Source organism: Xyrauchen texanus, chromosome 10, assembly GCF_025860055.1.
Source record: "Xyrauchen texanus isolate HMW12.3.18 chromosome 10, RBS_HiC_50CHRs, whole genome shotgun sequence".
In the NCBI taxonomy this organism is placed as follows: Eukaryota; Metazoa; Chordata; class Actinopteri; order Cypriniformes; family Catostomidae; genus Xyrauchen; species Xyrauchen texanus.
Window position 1 is genome coordinate 10,731,637 of NC_068285.1, and position 27,275 is coordinate 10,758,911.

At 37.9% G+C, this 27,275-nt stretch overlaps 1 protein-coding gene across 1 annotated transcript in view; it reads left to right on the plus strand.

The window, feature by feature from the left end:
* Positions 1 to 24,904: 24,904 nt before the first annotated feature.
* Positions 24,905 to 27,275, plus strand: part of LOC127650809 (C-type lectin domain family 1 member A-like) — a 30,472-nt gene continuing 28,101 nt past the window's right edge. Inside the window, exon 1 of the mRNA XM_052136446.1 lies at positions 24,905 to 25,010. Coding sequence (XP_051992406.1) covers positions 24,905 to 25,010 — 106 coding nt within the window. The remainder of the gene's footprint in view (positions 25,011 to 27,275) is intronic.

Genomic DNA, 27,275 nt, shown 5'->3' on the forward strand with positions numbered 1-27,275 from the left:
TTACATCAGATTTTGAGTGAACATATAGCTGGGTGTCGTCCGCATAAAAAAATAAAAATCAAGACCTAGAGACCTCAAGAGTTGGCCAAGAGGAAAAATATAAAGAGTGAAAAGTAAGGGACCCAAAATTGAACCCTGAGGAACACCAAATTTTACCATACCAGCCTCAGATCTGCAGCCACCCAGCACAACAAATTGTTTGCGATCCGAAAAATAAGACTTAAACCAGCTCAGAGCAGAGTCAGATACACCAAAGACAGACTCTAAGCGAGAGTAAAGTGCTATGATCAATAGTGACGAAAGCAGCACTGAGATCAAGCAGAATCAGTATTGATAAGCAACCAGCATCGGAAGCCATCAATAAGTCATTTGTGACTTTGACTAATGCTGTCTCAGTGCTATGCATTTTTCGAAAGCCAGATTGAAGAGGCTCAAAAAGGTTATTTGCAGACAAATGAGAAAGCAGTTGTGAAGCAACAATACGTTCCAGGATTTTAGCAATAAAAGGGAGACCAGAGATGGGACGAAAATTTGCTAGATTCTCACAGTCACGGCTATTTGTTTTTGGGACAGGGGTTACAGCAGCAATTTTAAGTGCAGATGCCATGACACCAGAAGACAGTGAGTCATTTATAGTACTCAATACAGCCGGACACAAAGAAGAAAAGCATGACTGAAACAACCCAGCTGGTATGGGATCAACACTTGAGGTGGCAGCCCTCATTTTTAGAACCACATTACACAGGGATTGAGAATCTAACATGGAGAATTCTGAAAAACAAAGACCAGAAAATTCCATGTTACTTATTTTTGGGGTAACAGTTGTATTAGTGGTAGTAATCTGATCTCTTATCCCCTCAATCTTATTGCCAAAAAAACTCAAGAAACTTATTGCATAATTGAACAGAAGGAGGGACATTGGGAATGCTATTTCTGTTTAAAAGATTGTTAATAGAATTAAACAATTTTCTTGGGTTATCTTGATTACTTGCAATGATCTGGGAGAAATGAGCAGACCTTCTCGATACAATTTCAGTCCTATATTCTCCCAAACTTTCTTTCCAAGCCAGATGATACACAGTTAGACCAGTAGAGCGCCATCTGCGCTCCATTTTGCGACACTGAGTTTTCATTGCGCGCAGATCATCGTTATACCACGGGGCAGATCGTTTAAAAGATACAGCACGTGACATCAGAGGTGCAACCGTATCCAGGCCAGATGAAAGAATTTTGTACAACCGATTACTTTATCATCCAACACATCAGATGGTACAATACAGCTAATAGCAGAGTCAATAAAGTCTGAGAAGTCGGTGGGTGCAATAGATCTCCACTTACGGTAATAAATAATACGGGAAGTAGTAGTAAGTAAATCAGGTAACTCCAACTTGAAAAGAATGGCTAAGTGATCAGATAGCCCAAAATCAGATACAGGCAACCCAGACACAAGTGTACCATTTTGAATCACAAGATCCAAAATGTGGCCTTTATTGTGTGTAGGACAATCCACAACTTGATGTAACTCAAAACAGTCTAATAAAGATGTAAAGTCTCTAGTTGATGAAATATATTTTTTGTCCATGTGTATATTAAAATCACCAAGAATTAAAATTTTCTGAAATTTTAAAACCAACACAGACAGTAGTTCAGCAAAATCAGATATAAATTCTTTGTTACCCTTGGGAGGTCTGTACACAGTCACAATGACCGTAGATGATAAAGCAGAAACACTCAAGGCGAGGCATTCAAATGATGTAAACGAAGGGATATCCACAGAACACAGTCCTAGAGGCTGTTTAAACAGCACAATGATACCACCTACTCTTCCAGTTGAACGCGGAAGATCGCATAATCCATATCCCTCAGGAGACAGTTCATTAAGGAGTAGACCATCAGACTCTTTATTCCAGGTTTCTGTTAAGCATATGAGATCCCAGTTTTGATCCATAATTAGATCACATTCAGTCAAGGCTTTGTTATTAATCGAGCGCACATTTATCAGTGCAGATTCCAGCAATCGTACCGGTGCAGCCGAGGCTGGTGCAGCCTCCTCACGCAAGACTGCCAGATTATTAAAATTAACCCCCGTAGGTCTCCATGGCGACTTCAGCGGTTTACGCTGAAGACTTAGAGAGAAGGCTCTATTCAAAAGGCGAAGAGTCTCTTGAGTAGCTCCACCGCGACGAACACGGATAGGAGGGTAACTGGGGATCGTCGAAGGAGAATCCTGAATGATGGTCCGAAGCCAGTGAACAGGTGGATCGAGCAAACGCCATCCAGCGCATCGTCCAACGCCTAGATTCCGCGTCATCATTGGAAAGTGGCTGGACGCGCGGGCGGCGTACAGTGTCATTTTCAGTTTGACAGCAACCTCTCCGCACTTGCCGCGTCTCCTGCGGCGTTTTCTGCGGGGAACCCCATGATGCCAACTGCGCAGATATTCTGGAATATCCCAGGTAGAGTTTGGGGAGCAGGATTGTGATCCAGCCACAGAGCTTTTTAACTCTGGGTTATATGTGGCCACAAAAGAGTCTCGAATATCCAGAAGTAATTGGCGATCATAAACCAGAAGCGAGTAGCAGTTAGATGTGTTTAAAACCACAAATATAGCGCAGAGAAGCAGAGATAGCAGACGGCATGCCACGTACACTGGCGCCATCTTTCACCATTACTGAAAGTAATGTAATATAAAGAAAGTAATATAAAAATGTTAACCTATATATATATATACAGTGGATATAAAAAGTCTACACACACCTGTTAAAATGCCAGGTTCTTGTGATGTAAATAATGATACAAAGATGAATCATGTCAGAACTTTTTCCACCTTTAAAGTGCCCTATAATGTGAACAATTAAATTGCTGTGTCTGGTACGTTCTACTGGTACTGCTCTATGTGGACTGCACGCAGGGCTCTAGATGCTCTGAGCAGCTCTTTGTCTGCTTTGGCGGATGGCTGAAATGGAACTCCGTCTCCAAGCAGAGGTTAGCTCATTGGGTTGTTGATGCTATTTCCCTAGCCTATCACACCCAGGCCGTGCCCTCCCCCTTGCGGGTCACTCTACGAGAAGTGTGGCTTCCTTGTGGGCACTGGCCCATGGCACCTCCTTAGCAGACATCCGCAGAGCACTGGGCTGGGCAACACCCAACACATTTTGCTAGGTTCTGCAACCTCAGGGTTATGTCGGTCTCGTTACGTGTTTTGTCAGGTCTGAGCCGGTAGAACTCGGTAATACGGAACAGCCGACCGGGTGTTCCGCTTGCAACTTGCGCCCTATCTCCCAGGTTAGTCAGTAATCTCTAACTTCCTGGATGCTCTACCTCCCTAGCCCTCTGGCTGCAGATTCAGCAGAGGAATCCGCTACCAGACCCACCACGAGTCGAGTGAGTTGACTCTGTGTTGAGCTTGGGCTCCACAGACATATTTCCCACTTCAGGCAACTCCCTGTGATGTATTTTCCGTGGTACGGTCCCCCTGCCTTCCCCCCAGTCGCCGTGTCTGTAGCAACTCCTCCCTTGTCAGGCAGGATCTACCACTGCACCATTTCCACGGATGGCTTGACAACCCCCATGTGTATTAGCCACAAGTTATCTCCCCCCAGTCTGGGCAGTAGCTTGCTTGAACCTGGCTCAGCAGTCACATAACAAGGGTTAGTGCAATGGTGTTTTGAAGTGGGACCCTTTGTGTCACTACAATCGACACAGCATCAAGTGAGTGAAAGAAGGGGAACGTCATGGTTACTATTGTAACCTCCGTTCCCCGATAGAAGGAACGAGACGTTGTGTTCCCCTTGCCACGTCACTATCCTTACCACTGTAATGCGCCGTAACCTTATTCTCGGCTCCTCAGTGCAAAAACCTGTCTGACAGACCGCTCCCCTTTATACCAATATGTCCGGTGCCGCGACATGCAAATTCGGTCTGCCAACTTGACATTGACCTTTTCTCAAGTTCAGAGGTACGCGAGGCTCTTGGAAGAGACCCCTTGTGTCACTACAATCGACACAATGTCTTGTTGCTTCCATCGGGGAACGGAGGTTACAACAGTAACCATGACGTTTTGCTTTCTGTCTTAAGGAATAGTTCAGCATAAAACTGATGATTCTCTCTTCATTTATTCACACCTAAACTCGTATGATTTTCTTTCATCAGCAGAACACAAACAAAGACATTTGAATGGAGATATGATTTCTGTTTGACCATACAACTACTGACCAGCTACTTTGAAGCTACTTTGTGTAGAAATAAATGACACATACTGTATACACATTTAATCACACATTTACTGTTGTTGCAAAAGCCTTTTGGGATATATTTGCAGAGTAAATGATTATTTCTGACTTCCATGTTCACAGTCATCCAGTATACAAAATGTAGGCATTCAGTATAAAGTAATATGTTGATATTTCTCACTTCACGTTCATAGTTTGCATGAATAGCCTTCAATCACATCCGATCGGTCAGTCACATATGGTCTCGCACCAGTTTAAATATTTCAATTGAATAATTCTACATCTGCAGATGTTCGGCACTCTATGCAGCCCCATCTGACTGTCCTCTGGAAATGATGGATTTCTGTTATATTGTCTGTCCGATGAAGTGAAAAGGCGGCTACCGTTTATACCAAATATCTAAGACAATGTTGCATTTTTTTGTTTTTCTCATTTAAAATGTAACAAAGTTTAAGAGTTTTGAAAAAAAAAGTTATGATGCAACGAAACAAAATGTAGTAGGCCTATCAGATCTAGATATCCAAACAAATTATATTTTTTTGGTCTGTTATACAGTGTTTCTGAGGACATATTTTTATATGTCATAATGCTGCGATTTACAAATCAGAATCCATTTTTCCAGAGAGCTATGAAATAAAGTATAACCGGACGGCACAGCACGCTGCACGAGAGTTTGTTTTTTGGCCTGCTTAGCATTGCTTATTCTCAAACGTTCATCGTTATAGTCATCGTTCATAGTTATATCCTTTGTCATTTTACTGCGTTTCAGGTTTTTCCTGTTTCATCTGTTGCTGCTGGCACCTAGCTAGAGTCTGTGTTTGTAGCCTGCTAGTTTTTTAGAAACGCTTATATATCTGTTTTCAGCCTTTATTCCTTAAACATCTGCCATTTAAGCACGCATCGGGTCTTCCCTCGTATTATTCTCTTATCGCGATTCAACTGCTCGCATATTCCACCTGCATCTGCATTCTATTTTTAGTCGCATATTTTCAGCACGCACCCGTTTTTCTCCTCTGCGGTACACAGATTATTGCATCGATCTCAAAGCACCGCTTATCAAGAACAACCAACAACAACAAATAATTGCGTGAGGGATTGCGGTCATGACATCCGCTCATGTTATTTGTTCCTGCATTGCATTTCACATGTTTACAATAGCCTCCTCCGTCAGCAGTGAGGGATTCACTTGTGATAAATGTAAGGAATTAGTCAGGCTGACGGAGAAGGTTAATGAGTTAGAGACTCGCATCCGAATGCTAGTGGAGGTCAGTGAGAAAGAGAAGCCGGACACAAACACAAACCCCTCACTAAATCATTTAGAAAAAAATTGATTAAGGTCAAACTTGAACAAAACAAACAAATTAAAAATGCACATCATATAAAAATAGGGCTACAAAACATTAGATCTCTTTCTACCAAAGCACTAATTGTCAGTGAAATGATTACAGATCATAGATTGGATGCGCTCTGTTTGACTGAAACCTGTCTTAAACCGGATGAATATATTAGTTTAAATGAATCTACTCCCCCAGGTTATTGTTATAAACATGAGCCTGGTCTGAAGGGTCGATCGAAGAGGAGGTGTTGCTACAATTTACAGTGAAGTTTTGGTGTTACTCAGAGGACAGGATATAAATGTAAGTCTTTTGAACTAATAATGCTTAACGTGACACCGTCAAATATAAATACAAAATCTCTGTCGTCTTTTACCCTTGCTACAGTGTATATAGATCACCTGGGCCTTATTCAGATTTCCTTAGTGAATTTGCTCATTTTTTATCAGATCTTGTAGTTACTGTAGATAGAGCCTTAATTGTTGGTGACTTCAACATTCACATAGATAATGAAAATTATACATTGGGATAAGCATTCATTGATATTCTCAACTCTCTTGGAGTCAGACAAAATGTAACAGGACCAACTCATCGCCATAATCATACGCTAGATTTAATTATTTCATATGGAGTTGATGTTGATAATATAGAAATTCTGCAGCAGAGCGATGACATTTCGGATCATTACCTCGTCTCTTGTATGCTGCAATCAACTAATGTTACTCAATTTACACCACGCTATCGTTCAGGTAGAACTATTCTTTCGACCACTAAAGATAGCTTCACTAATACTCTTCCAGATCTATCTCATATACTCAATAAACCCCAAAGCCCAGAAGAACTTGATGAAATAACTAAAAATATTAATGCAGTCTTCTCTAGCACCCTTGATATTGTCGCCCCACTTCGATTAAAGAAAATTAAAGAAATAAGTCCTGCACCATGGTACAATGATCACACTCATGCTCTCAAGAGAGCAGCTCGGAAAATGGAGCACATGTGGAAAAATACTCAATTAGAAGTATTTCGAGGTGCATGGAAGGATAGTGTCTGTAGCTACAGACAGGCACTAAAAGCTGCCAGGTCAGCATATTTTAGTAAACTCATAGAAAATAACCACAACAATCCTAGATGTTTATTCAGTACTGTGGTTAAATTGGTTAGGAATAAAGCCTCAACAGAACCAGATATTACGTCACAGCTCAAGAGTAATGACTTCATGAATTTCTTTACAGATAAAATTGAAATAATTAGAAATAAAATTGGAATTATGCAATCATCTGTCATCGCACCTCAGAAAACAGTACCTAATAATTTTCCTCACGTACAAATTCAATCTTTCTCTGTCATAGGTCATGAAGAGCTAACAAAACTTATCGAAACATCAAAAGCCACAACTTGTTTGTTAGATCCTATACCAACTAAGCTCTTAAAAGAGGTATCTCCTGTAATATCAGAACCTCTTCTTAATATCATTAACTCCTCGCTATGCTTAGGACATGTCCCAAGAAACTTTAAAATGGCAATTATCAAACCGCTTATTAAGAAGCCACAACTTGATCCTGGAGAACTTGCTAATTTTAGACCGATTTCAAATCTCCCGTTTATGTCAAAAATACTAGAAAAGGTAATATCCTCCCAAATATGTTCATTTCTACAGAGAAATAGTATATATATGAAGAATTTAAATTAGGATTTAGGCCTCACAGTACAGAGACTGCACTTATCAGAGTTGCAAATGACTTGCTCTTATCATCTGATCGTGGCTGCATTTCTCTTCTAGTGCTTTTAGATATTTTATAGATCACAACATTCTCTTGAATAGGATAGAGAATTATGTTGGAACTTGTGGAGTTGCATTAGCATGGTTTAGGTCATATTTAGCAGACCGCTACCACTTTGTCTATGTAAATGAGGAATTGTCAAACCAAACAAAAGTAAAATATGGAGTGCCACAAGGATCAGTTTTAGGGCCTCTGCTTTTCTCCATGTATATGCTTCCCCTGGGAGATATTGTCAGGAATCGTGGAATAAGTTTCCACTGCTATGCTGACGATACACAACTTTATATTTCTTCAAAACCTGATGAGATTTCACAATTCTCTAAATTTGCAGAGTGTATCAATGAAATAAATGATTGGATGGCAAGAAATTTCCTTCTACTCAATTCCGACAAAACAGAGGTTCTAATTCCATCCATCCATCCATCGTCAACCGCTTATCCTGTGTACAGGGTCGCGGGGGGCTGGAGCCTATCCCAGCTAACATTGGGCGAAAGGCGGGGGACACCCTGGACAGGTTGCCAGTGAGGTTCTAATTATTGGACCAAAAAACTCTAAAAAATAAGCAGCTAAAATAGCATTTGACTCTAGATGGATGTACTGTTACATCATCTTCAACAGCGAAGAACTTAGGTGTTATATTTGATACCAATCTGTCTTTTGAAAATCAAATTACAATTTGTTTGTAGAACAGCATTCTTCCACCTAAGAAATATTGCTAAATTAAGGCATATGCTCTCGGTTGCTGATGCCGAAAAACTAATTCATGCATTCATGATCTCAAGACTAGATTATTGTAATGCATTACTGGGAGGACGTCAAGCAAGATCAGTAAATAAAATTCAGTTGGTTCAAAATGCAGCAGCCAGAGTGCTGACGAGAACCAAGAAATATGATCATATTAGCCCCATTTTATCATCGTTACATTGGCTACCTGTTAAATTCCATATTCATTTTAAAATTCTGTTAACTATTTACAAAGCTTTGAATGGTCTAGCTCCACAGTACTTAAGTGATCTTCTACCACACTATATTCCAACACGTTCATTAAGATCGCAAAATTCTGGCCTGTTAATAGTTCCTAGAATATCAAAAACCACAAAACGAGGTAGATCCTTTTCATATTTGGCTCCTGAACTATGGAAAAGTCTCCCTAACACTGTTCGAGATGCAGACACACTCTCTCAGTTTAAGTCTAGACTAAAGACTCATCTATTTAGCCAGGCATACACCTAATTTATCCTCCAACCCACAATTAGGCTGCTTTAGTTGGGTCTGCCGGAACCAGAAACCAGAAACATTGAGCATGATCTCTAACTCTGCAATAAATTTAATGGCATCTATGCTAATATTATTTTATCTGTTTTCATGTCTCAACCTCGGGACTCCTATCCTGAGGTCACCAGAACTGGCTGGATCCAGCACCATTCCTGCTTCATGTTGGACTCCACTGCTACATGTCGCTGAATGATGATGACAGCCAAACATCACTTCAGTCTATTATGATGGACTTCAGAGGATGAACTGATGCCAACTCCAAGCTGCATCATCTCAGTCTATTGATGGACTGCGATCTTGAAATGAAATGCTTAGACTAACTATTGCCAACAAAAGCCTTCATCAGCCAATTAACAAGGACAATTGCATCTATGTGAACTTCTGCAATTAATCTAGATGGACTTCAAAGACATTAGTCATTAATCTTACAGTTCAAACACAATCAATGTTTAAACACTGACCCTTAACACTTACTTAATTTAATAATTTTAAACCATGACTTTAACTATGCATAAGTAATATTTACATTATATTCATGATGTTAGCAAGAGGGGAACTGGCCCCCACAGTGAGTCTGGTTTCTCCATTAATCTACATCTTATGGAGTTTTGTGTTCCTTGCCACAGTCGCCTACAGCTTGCTCACTGGGGTTATTAATACAATTATTATTGAATTATATTTAAACACGGTTAAGAATCTTATTTTATCTAATTAACAATGATGATTCATCGACTTCATAGACATTACAGTTTTATTGTCTGTTAATGCTGATCTTCTGTAAAGCTGCTTTGAAACGATGCGTATTTTATACAAATAAAATTGACTTGACTTGACTTGACAATACCAAAGGTATTCAAATCTAAAATTGTGATTTTTACTTGAATGTAAAAAAAAAATGTGGTGAGTTTTACTTTTTGAGATTGTGTCTTATTAACTTTGGCGAAGAAGGAACTGTGTTCTGGAGGATTAGTGATGTATATACAGTTTGTAAAGAACATATCCTGTACACGTCACACTTACTAATAGGTGAAACATGTATAAGAACCTAAAACCACAGCACAACACTTGTTTTGAATATGTTTCATGTTCTTCATATGCTGCTAGAATAAATATCACATGACTAGATTATTCTGAGAAACTCATTAATTTTAGTACAAAAGTCCAAGGTGATGCTTACACACATATTTACAGTAGACACTATAGAGACTTCTATATATACTTCTTGTATTCTTTTATTCAAACCTTAGACTTCTGTATTTACACTATTAACTATTTGTTTAACCACTGATTAAACTTGCATTATTGTTCATTTATTGTCTGCAGATTCAACATGCATCAATAAATTCTTTTAAAATTTTGTATTAAATACAATATAAAAAATTACATTTTATACGGATGTATTTTGGTCTCAGATTGTGCCCCACTGTACATTTCAACACAGATATATTGTGCTTCCATGTGAATTTAACTTCATAACTAAATTATGAAACAATTAATTTATTTTAAATAGTTTTTTGTTTTCAAACAAACTATTACAAGGTTTCTGGAATCTGCTTCTGTTTTCTGCTAAATATTATTGTGATTGAAAATGTTATCTCCATTGACTTTCTGTTTCTGCATTTTAAGGTTCTGGTACAGGAAGTATCCTGTGTCAAGAGAACCGGATAACTGGAGTGAACGTAATCCTTTAGGACAGGACTGTGCTTGTTTGGGTTATGTGCATTACCTTTCACACTCTTGGTTTGATGTCTCTTGCGAATACATGAGAAAGTACATCTGTGAACAGAAATATTCATTTTAATGTTCAACTAAAAGAGGATCACTGTTATTACACACGGTATTACAAGTTATCAGCTGTCTGATTAAAGTTGTTTTCATATGATCTTTCATTGAGAATTTTCTCTAGATAAAATAACGCTCATACCGCTGGGTCACACCCCTTGTTAGCCCTTGACTGTGTATTTGTTTCACCTGCTTCCTTTTTACTTTCATGTATTTATAGCAAATACATTCCTGAAATAAAGTTCCTTCACTCATCTCATGCCCTGTGATTGAGTCCTTTCTCTCAGACCTGACAAATACTTTAGTAGGGAAGTCTCAATACTGGTATCGGCATCGAGTCTAATACTGCGCTCAAGTACTTGTGATGACACTGATAGACAGGGGACACACTTTAACTCTTTGACATTTGTTTTTTATTGAATAAATCCAAGCAATACGCTGACAGTAAAGCATTAGAGAATTTAATGTAGAGCCTCTGAAAAACAAAGCGCACATACAACAACAACAACAAAACCCCATCATTTTAAATGTTTAGAGAACAAATAAACATGATTCAGACACATGGCTGTATGGATTACTTAACTAGAGAATATTAACTAATACAAGGCAACACTTTTCACAACTTCAAGTATGATGACATAACATTATACTCTTCATTAAATATGGGCCCACACACACACTCACTCACTCACACCCCCTGATGCAGGCCTGTGTCATTGCTCATGTGTGTTATGATCGTAGAAATAGAAAAATGGCCTTTTCACTCAACTGAGAAAAATAAAACAAGGCTAGAGGTACCAGAATGTTCTTTGGACCTGTTATACCAGAGCAATGGCATCCACAGTCCAGTGGGCAATCCTCTGTTTGGAGACAGCATTCCCCTTCCCGCTCAGAGTGTCTAAAGCTCTGCATCCAATCCAAGTAGGTGTGCAAAGCACGCACCGGACACAGCAACGACAGGGTTTGGTCTTCTGTACCCTAGCGTGGGTTACATTCGGTCGGGTATTGCGGGATATTCTGTTGTCTGGGATGTCTATTATCGCTGGGCTGCTCCATTCGTTTGGCTTGTCCCTGTTCTTTGTCATATTTTTTATCTCGACAGTCGACTGTCCAATGGCCCAGTTTGCCACAATTTCGCTGGTAGTGTAATATGCGTCAAAGCCGTCCACATGGGTGATGCTGTTGGTCGTTCTGCATGAAAGCACCAGCAATCGATAGTTCTCTTATCCTTCAACCTAATTTGTCCGGTTGAATGGTTAATATGTTTGGTGTGGTCATTCGAAGCAATTGTGCTGTTTCTCTCTTCATATTATTCAAGAACGTATTAACAAACAATTGTTTGTTTCCATCATCCAAATCAAGACCAGATTCTTCTGACCATGCTTTCTTAAAGGGTTCTCATTCTTCTCTTGTTTTGTGTTTGTAGCATAAGATTAACCTCTTAAGAACCTTGCCATTTTTGGGGATTTCCGCCTGGATTTGGCCTACCCAAATTAATAAGCTTCCCATTCCCACATACTTTGGCCTAAATACACAGTTTTGGTGTCATTTTACAGGAAACCCTTTGAAGTTGTATAAAACACTGCTAAAAATTAAAAAAAATTAAATATATGTTGTCTGAACAGTAATAACCCTCCTAAAAAAGAGAGCTTTTTGATTTTTTTATATAAATTCATTTTTGAAAGTGTATAACTCAAGCCCTGTAAACACTAGCAGCAAGCAGACAGTTTTGGCTGTTTCCACTAGATGTCAGCAAATACCTGAAAAAGGAATTTTGTCAGTATCATGTTTTATTTAATATCTATTTCAATTTATTTGAAGGGAGGAATATTACCTTTTTTTGGTGTACTTTCCGCCTACCCAAATCTAAAGTCTCCCCATACCCATATACAGTGCTATAAATGCAAAATCCCAGTGTAATTTTACAGAAAACCCTTTGTCATTACATAAAACACTGTTGAAAGTGGTAAATATGCGCTCAGGTGTCTGGTGAGACGCGTCTGTGTGTTTTGGGCACGTAACCTACCCAGTGATCACTTCACAGTCTGGATGCAATATCACAGCCCCTGATAGGCCTTTATCACAGTGCTCGTGTCGTCACTTCCAATGGCGGATAGTAGCGTAAAGCGACTTCCGGTTTAGTCTGTAGCAATGGCGGCGAGCACAGCGAAGAATTGTTGTTGCGTTCCTTAATGTTCTAATAGTTCAACTAAACAGCCGTATCTCAGTTTCCATTCTTTTCCAACCGATGAAAAAGCTAAGAAAATGTGGAACCATCAATAGAACCATCAGCATCGAACCTTGTGTATTGGTCTAAGGCACAGAGACATAGTCTAGAGACGGTTCCAGGACCAAGCCCTAATAGAAAGCTTCAGCTTTTTGATGAGATTTTTCTTTATTGCTGTCAGCGTGTCTGCAGGTCTACGAGAGAAGGTCCTGGCAGATATATTTAATGTGAGTACGACAACGGTCAGTCGAGTAATCATAACATGAGCAAATTTTCTGTACCTTGTTTTGGGGTCTTTGCCTATTTGGATGACCAAAGAGCAAGTCAGAGCAACCATGCCAGCAAAATTTAAGGAGTACTGCCCAGATGTCCGTGTTATTTTGGACTGTACAGAGATCAGATGTGAAAACCCCACAGCACTTACACTACAGTCAGAGATGTTTTCATATTACAAAACTACCCTACCTTCAAAGGCTTGGTTGGTGTTGCTCCATGTGGGGCCATAACCTTTGTGTCACAGCTGTTCACTGGATCCATCTCAGACAGGGAGATAACAAAACAGTCTGGACTTTTGGAACTGCTCGAGCCTGGAGACTGTTGTATGGCAGAAAAGGCTTTACCATAGAGCCACTGCTTGAAAATGTGGGAGCCAGACTTGTTATCCCTCCATTCAGAAGAGCAGCACAATTTACAAAAGAGACGAAGCGTTACACAATCAATAGCCGTCTAAGGATTGTGGTGGAAAGAGTAATTCGACGAATTAAAGAAAACCACATCTGGGACTCTACCATTCCTCTCACACTGACAGGCACATTGAATCAAATATGGGCGAACTGCTGTTTAATGGCTAATTACCAAGGCCCACTTGATGTAAATGTTGTTGTATAAAATGTATATACAGAAAAGAAACATGATTTAAGTTGCCACCAATCAAATGCCTGTCATTTCATAACTTTAAGTTTAGTTTAATTTGTACAAAAATATTGAATTGTGAAAACTTGCATTTAATGTTGCAACATTTTTTTAGTAAATGAGCCTAAAATTTGCAAACTTAAAAATTGGATTTTTTTTATTGCACCACTTTTATACATATATGTACAAGTATTGACTGCATTGATATGTACAAGTATTGACTGCATTGTGACAATTAAAAAGTTAAGTTACAATTTCTCATTTATTCATTGACAATTTACAGAGAACTTGGTTATGAATAGGCACTATAAAAAATTTAAGACAAAAAGTTGTCCAACCAAAATAGACATTTCAAGAATCTTTAAGAGTAGTTTACCCAAAAATTGAATTTATCAACATCAGCACTCTTAAGAGTTAGTGTGTATATATGTATACATACATATGTATACATGTGTGTGTGTGTATATACGTATGTATACATATGTGTGTATATATATAGAGAGAGAGAGAGAGAGAGAGAGAGAGAGAGAGTGCATCATGTACCTCTAGGATGGCACGAGGGTGAGTAAATTGCATACATTACATTTTTGGGTGACCTATTCTTTAACAATAAACAAACAAGCAATCAATCAATCAACACCAGTATTAGTTTAACAACTCCTAGAGTTAGAAAACACATTCATGTATATATTAAAGAAAAAAATGTCTGCTTTGTCCCTCATCAAGACAATTAAACTCTCATCTCTCCAGTCAGACTCTGTGAAGTGTTTCCCGCACACGTACGTACTCCCTTTTAAAACTGCAGAACTTTTGCCTTCATCTCGCCGAATAGCATGAATCCACATTTTCTTCGCTTTTTCATCGGTTGGAAAAGAATGGAAACTGAGATACGGCTGTTTAGTTGAACTATTAGAACATTTAGGAACGCAACAACAATTCCTCGCTGTGCTCGCCGCCATTGCTACAGACTAAACCGGAAGTCGCTTTACGCTACTATCCGCCATTGGAAGTGACGACACGAGCACTGTGATAAAGGCCTATTGGTCTATTTGATCTTGAGAGACATTGCCGGAAAGCGGAGGGTCTAAGCTTTACGGCAATATGTGCTTTATCCAGATCGGATGTTTACATATTTTCCTGGATTGTTGAATATCATATAACATTACTTTGTGGTGTTTCTGCACTCGAGGGATTACTTGGGCACACAACCACAGAAAACACTGAAAAACGGCTCATTTTGCAGAGAATAACCTAAGGTAAAGGATTATGTAGCATTTGTGGCTAACTGTGCTGTCTAGTGCGAGTAGCACGGCAAATATTCAATAATTTCACTTGTATGATTGTATACTTCATGATTCATTCGAAGTGTATTAGATATGTGATTATACCTCAATAAAAAGACTTATTGGAACTTTTTACTGGCAATGAGAGCTTTCATTTGATACATGGTTTGTACATGTGCGTCATATTTGAGCGATATGAGACATATATGTATTCAAAAACGCACATAATTATGATACGACTTTTGATGGGTGGAACTATGTAATTTATTGTAAATAAGTTACTTATTGTAAAACAAATGCCAAAGTGATGCATATCTCAAGAAAGTAGACATTCTAAGCTTTCAAATGGTACCAGATATGAGCTCATAAACTTAGGTAAAGTTGGTTTTATATTCGCATATTCGCACATTCGCGGACTTCCGCGTTCAATAACTCGTGAACTAAACGTTGTTGCTACACACAACACCTATCACATATAACTACAGATAAAACACCAGAAGCTACAACATACATTTCCTCAAAACGATCTTTCCTTCGCACTGGACAAAATACATTGATCTCTATGCGCAGGCTGCTAAGAAGGGACCATCTGCAAAGTGCAAACCCGAAGGAAAGCTCGTTTTGAGGAGATTAAAATATTAAAACAATGTTCTTTGTGTAGTAACAATATTCAGCTCATGAGATATTGAACGCGGAACTCCGCAAATATGCGAAGCGAATATAAAAAGCAACTTGCAGACTTGATCATGTAGGACCTTCAGGACCACATAGCCTACGTGGACACCATGAACATAGTCAAGTTTAAAAAAAAAAAACCCAACCAGGGTAAAAATAGTTTCAGGTTTGATATTTGCTGCGTATTCACCTAGACTGCTTTAGTGTACTTTTGTGTAGGCTATTGTACATACAGTGCATAAAAATGTTTTATGTAAAAGTTACAGTAATTCACCAAAGGGATTTTTCATGTTCCAAAGGTTGTAGTATGTTCCTACTGACCAGACTGACATACTACAGGTGGCATTTTGACAATAACTCCCTTACTGTACATACTGAAGGGTTGGGGTCAGAATCCCTGTCTCTTCAATTTAATTATATATATCCTTTTTATATATATCCTTTTGAATGATTACTTTATTCTTATTAAAAATTCAACAATCAAGTATGTATCCTAATCATTTCTGTATTCATTTTCTTTTAGGTGCATTCCAGTGTGTGCCCTTGTGTTGTGTTCACATGCAAGGGGCCTTTTGATGATAATTGTCTTGGGATTCAGAGAGTGGCGAGAGAGACTCTGTACTCATGTATTGCATATATATTATATATATATATATATTGTAAGTAAATCAAAACCAAATAATTTACAAGCTTTTAACTTAATGAGGTGCAATGGCAAGGTATCTAACACGGAGGCGTCCTTGGTGAATCTGCCTCTGGCTGGACTTTACAGTCCTTTTTAAAGTCCATCAACTTTTTGACATGTTCAGAAATCCCCTCCTGGAAACTCCCTCTGCATACATTCAGTCTTTTACAGCCAATTGGTCAAACACAAAATCTTGAACTGTCATTATTTCTGGAAGACCCCTTAGGACTTTTGCATATAAAACTCTTTGTCCTCTTTTTCTGGACCTTTCCATCATCAGCTGTATCTTCTGTATCTCGTCTGCAACACATAGACGGTAATGATGGCATTTTTCTCCTTTCTTTTGCAAAGCTCTTTCTAATATATTTTCAACTCCTCTCTACTCTGCCACCATCATCTGCTTAATAAATGCTTACAACATTCAGTGTGGTATGTTTTCTTTATAAACCATTTTCATAATAAGAATATTTATAAAACAATTTACAGTATTTTCCTTAATAAACCAGCTTCATAATAAAAATCTTTATAAAACAAGTTGAGGTGTTTTTCTTAATAAACTATTTTCTCAATATATGGTTACAATGATTATTAATACAAGTGTTTTACAGTAAACACATTCTTAATAAATTGTTTAACAACTACTTATGGTACCTTTCATTATAAAACCACTTTTTATTAGTTACAATTGTGGTTTACTATGACCCAGAAATACTTATACCAAAAGCCATGATTAGAATAGAATAATTGCATATTTCACAACAATATCCACATATCTGCATCTATATATCTGTCTTAGTTGACTTGTATAAGTTTGAGGGTCAATTTATACATAATTTCACCTTATTTTCATTAAGTGAACATCTCATGTGTATTTCTTTAGGGAGTGGAGTAAAGGGGCATATTATCTTTCCTGCTTTCCTGGAGTGAAATGTTTTATCAGCCTGTTAAGGTGGACTGATCTTCTGATAATTAGCTCAGGCCTTCTTCAGCCTCGAAGAGAACTGTTGTTTGTCAGTGTTCTGTGTGTGTGCGTTTGATATTCTTTGCAGGTTCTGAACTTTGTGATATAGCCTAAAACATTCTCGGACCCTGGAAGAAGGTCACCACCACGGACTTAAATCTCGGAAATGGACGACAAATATTCTGATTAACGGCGATATACCCACTTATCTATCAAAAATGTATTATTGTTTAGACTTTATGTTGTCTTAGCCAATCAGATGTAAACGATTATGTATGTAATGCATGTCGTTGTAAAAGGTATACTTGTGTGAGATTTGTTCGTAAGGTAGAGTTGGCTTGCGACTTCCTCGTGACTTTGAAGCTGGCTTTACCAATTTAACTGCAACATTTTCTTCAGTAAAATTTTACTTATTTGATTGAATTTCACGACTCCTGGTCTTCTTTCATCATATTATTATCTGGTCCTGGGTCTTACAACTGTACCCCCCCAAACAGTACAATTTTCAAATAATTTTTTCCTGTTCCAATGGCTGTAGTGCTTTCCTAGTGATCAGACTGACTTACTACAGGTGAAATTTTGACAATAACTCACTTACTGTACGTACAATAAACTAATAAGTTCAAGAAAACATTACTGTAATTCCCCTAAAGTATTTTTCCTGTTCCAAAGGCTGTAGTGCTTTCCTAGTGACCATACTGACTTACTACAGGTGAAATTTTCACAATAACTCCCTTACTGTGCATTACAATAAACTAATAAGTTCAAGAAAACATTACTGTAATTCCCCTAAAGTATTTTTTCCTGTTCCAAAGGCTGTAGTGCTTTCCTAGTGACCAGACTGACTTACTACAGGTGAAATTTTGACAATAACTCCCTTACTGTACATACAATAAACTAATAAGTTCAAGAAAACATTACTGTAATTCCCCTAAAGTATTTTTTCCTGTTCCAAAGGCTGTAGTGCTTTCCTAGTGACCATACTGACTTACTACAGGTGAAATTTTCACAATAACTCCCTTACTGTACATACAATAAACTAATAAGTTCAAGAAAACATTACTGTAATTCCCCTAAAGTATTTTTCCTGTTCCAAAGGCTGTAGTGCTTTCCTAGTGACCAGACTGACTTACTACAGGTGAAATTTTGACAATAACTCCCTTACTGTACATACAATAAACTAATAAGTTCAAGAAAACATTACTGTAATTCCCCTAAAGTATTTTTCCTGTTCCAAAGGCTGTAGTGCTTTCCTAGTGATCAGACTGACTTACTACAGGTGAAATTTTGACAATAACTCCCTTACTGTACGTACAATAAACTAATAAGTTCAAGAAAACATTACTGTAATTCCCCTAAAGTATTTTTCCTGTTCCAATGGCTGTAGTGCTTTCCTAGTGATCAGACTGACTTACTACAGGTGAAATTTTGACACTAACTCCCTTACTGTACGTACAATAAACTAATAAGTTCAAGAAAACATTACTGTAAATCCCTAAAGTATTTTTCCTGTTCCAATGGCTGTAGTGGTTTCCTAGTGACCATACTGACTTACTACAGGTGACATTTTGACAATAACTCCCTTACTGTACGTACAATAAACTAATAAGTTCAAGAAAACATTACTGTAATTCCCCTAAAGTATTTGTTCCTGTTCCAAAGGCTGTAGTGCTTTCCTAGTGATCAGACTGACTTACTACAGGTGAAATTTTGACAATAACTCCCTTACTGTACATGTACAATAAACTAATAAGTTCAAAAAACATTACTGTAATTCCCCTAAAGTATTTTTCCTGTTCCAATGGCTGTAGTGCTTTCCTAGTGATCAGACTGACTTACTACAGGTGAAATTTTGACACTAACTCCCTTACTGTACGTACAATAAACTAATAAGTTCAAGAAAACATTACTGTAAATCCCCTAAAGTATTTTTTCCTGTTCCAATGGCTGTAGTGCTTTCCTAGTGACCAGACTGACTTACTACAGGTGAAATTTTGACAATAACTCCCTTACTGTACAATTATCACATATATTTATGTAATAAACATTATTACATGTGTTTATTACATATGTTTATGTAATAAACTGTAATTCCCCTATAGTGTTTTTTTATATTTATATTCAAATGGTTGTAGTGCTTTCCTAGTGATCAGACTGACTTACTACATGTTGAATACTGCCAATACCTACCTTACTGTAAGTATATTACAATCATATTATTCTGAAGAAATTATTCTATTTTCACCTTTTTCATGTTCCAGAGGTTATAGCATGTTCCTAGTGATCACTCTACTCAATTAACTTTGATCAATGTATTAGGTAAAAGTATGTATTATAACTGCTGTTCCTTGTACAACACATTTCTTTCATTGATTAAAGAAATTCTGATACTTTACATTTATCATATTTTCAACGTTATAAATAAGCAACACCCTTATTGTAATGATTCAAGTTAAGTTTTTGTTATGAAGTCCTGAAGAAGTGGATTCTGGAATACAGGATAATGTATGGAATTCAGAACCATGGACAGCGCCGTTTCCAGCGTGCGAAAAACATGTGTTGTGCCAAATTTCAACCCCGCCAAATTATTACCCTCTATTGGTACGTTTAGGATTAGTTATGGGGAGTGGTTAGGGTTAGGATTAGGCAATCAGGTACTGACTTCAACGAGGGGGTAATAATTTGGCAAGGGGTCGAAATTCGGCACAACACCGGAAAGGACAGCGCACACACTCATCTTATGTTCAAAATGCATTTCTATAATCACAATTCAGTCACTGCAAAGATTGAAAATAAAAAAAAAACATCTTACCTTAAGTTAGAATAGAGTATTATGCCTTGGTTTGACTTCGATGTGAACCCAAAGTGTGTGAGTGATACACTCTGGTTTAGCTATAAGCTTGCTTGCTAGACATTTTTAGTATGACTTCTCAGTTTCTTCTGTTTGGCACACATGGTTAACTGGCATACGTGCACAGGACTGGTTGGCTCAGCTTGACCAAAAATAGAACATTTGTGAAAAAATGTTTTAAATTCTGAATACTGGACATGGTGAGGACAATTGTCCAACTGGACAATTTAGTGACAATAACATTTTATTTAGAAATATTTATATTTTGCTTTTGATGCTTTCAGAGGGTCTCACCCAGCTAACACAAATACGTTGACTGTTACATAACTGCAACATTTATAATAATATGGGAGGACATTAAGTGGTCTAATTTAAGTTGTCCTCATTGGCCCAAAACTGTTTTAGGGACTTTTTCAGCGACATATGAGCGATACAGACTCAAAAATTTGTGCATTTACTATAGAACAAAGCACAAACAGCAAAAACAGTATGCAAACAGGTTATACATTTAAATGAACAAGGTTTTTCCCAAAAGCACAAAAGAACAGTTCAGTGTTTTCCAATTTAACATTTAAATACACAAAGCAATTAGCAATGAAAGATAGAATCTATAAGCAGACAGTTTTGTTTAAAAATCGCTCATATATTTTTCTAAACATTGTCACAAAGTTATGTTGTGGCAAGTGCATTATTTAACTTTAAAAAATGTTTATAACTTCATGACATGTATCACTATAATCTAGAAAACCTTAGTTTGAAATCATTACTTTTACATTTAATAATACATATTATTTTGTTTTTCTTCTTCTGAAGTCGTGATTCACGATAATTTGTTTTTTAAACTAGGAAACTAGGCCTATTTATGATTATTGCTGAAGGCAGCATTAAACCCCAAAATGTCAGGTGGTGGTGCAACTGTCTGAACAAATGAACAGACTAAGAAAACAATTTAACATGGTGTCTTAATAATTAAAAATGTAAAACAGTGCCATCATTTTAGGTTTGAAGCCTTTCATGTTATTGTTTTTTTAATAAATATCAGTAGTTTTAAAGCTATTGAGGTAATTGAGAAACTTTTGTCCAACAATTTGTATATTCTCAAATATTATTATGAATTTACAAGGTAATAACAGTAAACATGATAATGCATCATCCAGAGGAGCCTAACTGATCTCTTTGGCAGAGTGAAAAAGTTTGTAGAGCTCTCTCAAATACTGATAAAAAATGCTAATTTCAAGTATGGGTAGGTTGGTGGTACACTTTCCATGTCAGGTGGTACAACATCATATTTTGTTGTACCACCTGACATAAAACTGAAATTAGTTTAAACACTTTAAAATATCATTTAACATCTGAAAATTGTTCAAACACATTGTCTTCAAGAGTGTTGATGTCATTAGAAGTCTTACCAAGTGAGGCTGGATCCGAACTGGAGCTGCTGTAATCTCTAGTAAAATATGCTGAGCATCCTGAGATACAAACAACGAGACAACAGGAGAAAGATTAGCATTGCTGCTGGTCATATTATTTCAGGCAAAAGATGGTCATTTGCACTTTTTACTATTTCATCACATAGTACAAAATTATGATATGTGTTAATTGAATGCTTAGCTAAAGAGATGTGTCTTTAATCTAGATTTAAATTAGGATAGTGTTTCTGGGCCCCAAACATTATCAGGGAGGTTATTCTAGAGTTATTCCTTACATTCTATAGGAAATCATCTGATTTTAATGAGAAAACATGGCCCAATGAGTCGTCATTTTAATTTAGTGCATTTTATGTCTATGCACAAAAAGGGGCTGACATTGAAGTGTTTTTTAAGGTTAGCACTGTTATGGGGTTAACAGCTGTCAGATCCAGGACCAGATATGATGAAAGAAGACCAGGAGTCGTGAAATTCAATCAAATAAGTAAAATTTTACTGAAGAATAGTTTGCAGTTAAATTGGTAGAGCCAGCGTCAAAGTCACGAGGAGGTCGTAAGCCAACTCTACCTTACTGAACAAATCTCACACAAGTATACCTTTTACAAGGACATGCATTACATACATTCGTTTACTTCTGATTGGCTAAGACAACATAAAATCTAAAAATTATACATTTATACTTTATTCTTTAGAGACATACACATGAAAGAAGTAAGATTTTGTGAACTAGATCATGTAAATCACATAGAGGTTGACCCCTGTAACCTTTACTTGGTCAAGAAAAATCAGACACCATAATGCACTTAAAAATATAATGGTAGAAATGATGACAACAAAATATGATTAAAACAATATATGAATCACTCTTTGAATATAGTAATGATTATATTGTTGAATATAGTAATGATTATATAACTTGATTCACACTTGTTATAGGAATAATGTAAAAACTCAAAAGCGATATATAGATATAGTGAAGAGACAAGGGATTCTGACCCCAACCCTTCAGCACAAAATATAATTAATAATATGAAACTAAGATTAACTCAGTAAACTACATGCATGCATGAACTAAATAATTTTGATCACACATAGTATTTACATTACAACAGTACATCATCAGACATGCTAATTTACATGGATTCAAAACACACCATAATTTTTCAGACAACAAAGCAAAAGCATTTTTTTTGTGAGACATCTCTTACATTTAAGCAAGCTAACATAAACCCTTCTTCTTAACTCTTACAACAGTTATCTCGTACCACAGATAACATCTGCTCTTATCCTTCTAATCATTACCTTGTCACCCTAGGTAATTAAGTTTAAATGTCATCTTCACTGCCACTTTGACTGGAATCATATGTGTCACATACATGCAAATCATGATGATGTTGAAACGTAGATGACACAGCATTTCTAATCAATTTCATTACACATGGCCACAAACACAAGATCAACAAGAACGAGCAAACTATACAAATTACCATCATCATCGCATTTGTCACATTACTAAAAATACCTTTAAACCATCCCCATCCAAAGAGAATGAATTAGTTTCCCGATCTGTCAGAGTCTTTGACATGAAGGTCAAATTATGTATCCCTTCTTCAATGACATGGCCTTTTGCATCATTATCTGGAATGTATGTGCAGCACGTTTCTCCCACTATCACACAAACTCCACCTTGTGATGCCGTAAGTTGGTCTAAAACTAAACGATTCTGCAGAACCGTGAGTCTTAGTCCTCTCAGCTCCTCCTTGATGCCTTCCATCATAATATTTGTCGTGTCAATGAAAGAAATCAGTTCATACCTGGTTACCTGTACCTCTTCCATTACTGATGCAACACCTATTCCAGGCACAAAAAAGCCAGCAATTTCTCAGCTATGTTCCAGATGTGATGATTTCTTGGCACTGGGCTGTCTTGCACAATGTTAAGCAGTCCCCTTTTCTTTCGTTTCATAACTTCATGTGGTTGGTGCTGTATGACCATTGCTCCTCCGTGCAGTTGAACTAGAGCACATGTTCCTGTCCAGTTTATAGGCAGAGACACATAGATTGCATACCCACACTGCCAGTATGCATTTTCTAGTACTCCTGTGCCCACTTCATCTGATACATGCACAGTTGCACAAGCAGCCTTACATGCATCACGTATGGCTGTGTGTGATGTCAAGTATTTGAAAGCCATTATAGCTTGTGTCGAACTCCCAGCGGCAAAATTAGGTTCAAATAAGCATCTATAACAACGTCGTTGTGTGATAGGATTAGTGTCGTTCTCTTTGTAGATTACGTTGCATTTACTCTTTGGTGTTTCCCCTAAAGCATAAGTTCCTGAAACTCTGCTGTAACATGTGAGATTAGTTGGTATGTTCCGAACAGTTGCTGCCTTGCCAAACACTCTTTTTGTCACCTTCATTGTTGTCCATTCCTTGTTGTTTAAAAGAGGATAGTATTGTCGTTATATAAAGTTGCTGACACAGCCACTGTAGCCATGAAGGTTGATGTTCATGGCTCCAGCGGTACTGTGCGCGAACTGTGTGCACACGTAGCAGTTGGGAAACCCACTTTTCTTTGCTGTATGGTTGGTTAGTCTCCACCACAGGTTCGTAGCATATGGATGAGGAGGGCTGGGATGGTCCATCCAGGACTCAGATAAGCTTGCTAAAAATCTTCTGCTGTTTCTCGTACTCGTCTCGGTCGCAAAGTATGGTTAACTGAAGCAGTACCATTCATCATCATCCTCACAGGCTCAGGATCAATGCCTTTTTTGGAGTGAGCAGTAAAACAATCAACAATGACAGAACAACCAGTACGCAAGTCGTAGCTTTCAGATCGCAGTGTCCAAGAAGTGTCATTGGATGCCATGGTCGTCGGTGTAGCTCCATATTGCTCCCAGTGGCCTTAATTGATCTGGGTCGTTCAAGTCCAGCCCGTGTCACTGCGTGTTCAGCTCACAATACACTGGCTGTGTGTGCCTGTCTTTCCCAGAAATAACGACTTTCATTACCCCCAAAGAAAGTATGAATAACAATGGAAAGTTACCACAGGCCTCGATGTGAACTTTGTTTTATCTTATCACAAGTGGCGATAGGGTAAAAATGTTGTCCATCCCCAAACTTTCCCATAAGAACGTTTGTAATCATCTGCTGGTCAGATGAAGTCAGAAACAAAGACTCTGTGAGACAGAGCTGAAGGACAGATGTTTAGTGAGACAGTATTGATATATAGGGATGTGGGCGGCATAGTCAGACTTTGACACTATCTCTCACACTGTAGAATGGGGAGGCCTAAAAAGGCACAAAACCTGTAAAATCAGATCTATGGTCACAGGCTGGAGGGATTGATTTTATGATAAAGACGCTGCAGAAAGCTGATATTTTGAATAGAAACACAGAATATTCCTCACAGATATGGTCCCAACTTGCCATAGATTTACTTAATGAAGACACACAGAAAAATAAGCCATTGGTTATGGGTGGAGTCTGGAATCATAACCGCAGAGGCCTGAGAGAACAAGTACATCTGGCTGCAGAAAATCATACCAATGGGACTGAAGAAATCCAACCCGCAGATCAAGGTAAAATAATTCAATCACAATACTAAAATAAATAAGAAGCTTTTACAGTGTGCTTATTTATTTAAAAAATGTATATTATTTGTTTAAGATAACAAAAGTATTACAAGTTTTTATTAAGCTTTGGTACTATTTTCACAAGATGTACATTTTCCAAACTCTTAGTGCTAATATCACAACAGATCATCAAAAGTGCATTTTTAAAATCAATTTCATCATGTTTTCAATTGTGTTAGTACAATTCACAAAATCACAAAGTATCCTTTTCACAACACAAAATAAGTGTTTCATCTACATTATTGTTTCATTCACAGTAACTGCCTTTCAAATAGCTCTTACTATCAAACTTTTGATTTGCATCTCTTTTTGTTCAGTTTAATACATTTGTCTATTATTTAATCCAACTGATCTTAATGGTTAATCAATTAATCATTTGGTAAACCTATAGATTTTCATTTCAGAAATATACAGTATATGGATTTTGAGAACTACAGAAATAAAATGTGTGTTTGTATGAACATTTACGTAAATTACGTGTAACCACACATGAGGAATACTCGTTATTGCTAATTGATTTCACATAGTGGTAACCACAATTGGCCACTATATACATAAAAGTGGGGGTGTAAACAGAGCGTAGCACCAAATTTTGGGCCCTGGGTACAAACCATCTTGCTGGGCCCCATGTACCAAATATGTATGTATAGAAAACTGACTTCTAAGGGGCCCCCTGCCTCGGGCCCTGGGTACTCGGTACCCTTTACCCCCCAGTCCGGCGCCCCTGGGTGTAAACACTGGCATTTTCTTTCAACATGGAGCAGGATAGACAGCAAGGAATAGGAAGAGCTTCGTGGACAAGGGATCCGTTAGAGAGGTCAGAGAGGTGGGCATGGGGCCCGTCAAAGGGTTGGTCATCAGAGAGAGGAGGCAGAACTGTTGTGTCTAATGAAGTCCGGGCCATCATCGTTGATCATGTGGTGAACCGAGGCCTTACTTTGGCAGAGGCTGCCAGATTAGTTGATCCAAATCTAAAAAGATCAACTGTCAATTCTATCATCCGAACTTTTCACCAAGAAAACCGGTAAGTGTGGAGGATGTATACTATATTAAATTTACAGTAAATTGTAATGCATGTAAATTAATCAGACATGTTACAGTATTGGTACAGTATGATTTATTGACAGTATACTCTTTTATGCTTAGAATTGACAGAAAACCCCATAGTGGTGGCCGTGTGCTGACCGACCAGCAAGAGAGGGCAGTGGTGGAAATGGTGAGGGCCAGAAATGATATCACGGCTGTCAGAAATAAAGCAGGCAATTGAGGAAAACAATGAAACCTTTGCCAATGTGGCATCCATCAGCCTACCAACAGTAGGCCACCTTTTAAAGAGGCACCAGGTATCAATGAAACAAAGTTACCTGGTGCCTTTGGAGAAAAACAATGACCGGGTGAAACAACTAAGGGCTGAGTATGTTAAGGTACAGCACTATACAATGTATTACTGTTACTATTTGATGCATCACTTACATCATATGTATATTGGAACAACACTGTAAAAAGAACTAACCAAAATATATTTTTTAGAGGGTTATGGTGCTTGGCTGATGTGAACCATCACAAGTAAATTTTTGTTGATGAAGCGGGCTTTAACCTGGCCAAAACTTCGTCGCCGTGGGCCGGAACATCAGTGGCCAGCGGGCCACTGTCCAAGTGCCTAGACAATGTGGAGGAAACATCTCCATGTGCGTAGCTATCTCTGAAGATGGTGTCAGTAGGACCTAGGCCATTACTTGGTTCCTATAATGCTGCACATCTTATTGAGTTTCTCAATGAAATTGAGCCGGGCTGTCAAGGTGAAGGGGTCACCTATGTAATTGTCTGGGACAATGTGAGGTTCCACCACGCAGATGTAGTTCAAGCATGGTTTCAGGTCCATCCCCGATTCATGACCCTCTACCTGCCTCCATACTCTCCTTTCCTCAACCCTTTTTTCAGCATGGAGGTGGAAGGTCTATGATCGCCAACCCCTTGGCGTGCCACCCTCCTTCAGGCCATGGATGATGCATGTGATGACATCAGTGTAGACCAATGTCAAGCATGGATTAGATCACACCAAAAGGTTTTTCCCAAGGTGCATGAACAATGATAACATTGACACTAGGGACGAGAATCTATGGCCAAATGCTAAAGACAGGCTTGATCCAAATTAATGTAATGTGTGCATTAAATGTTATGTTTTGTTCTCATTTAGTTACATTTCATTAT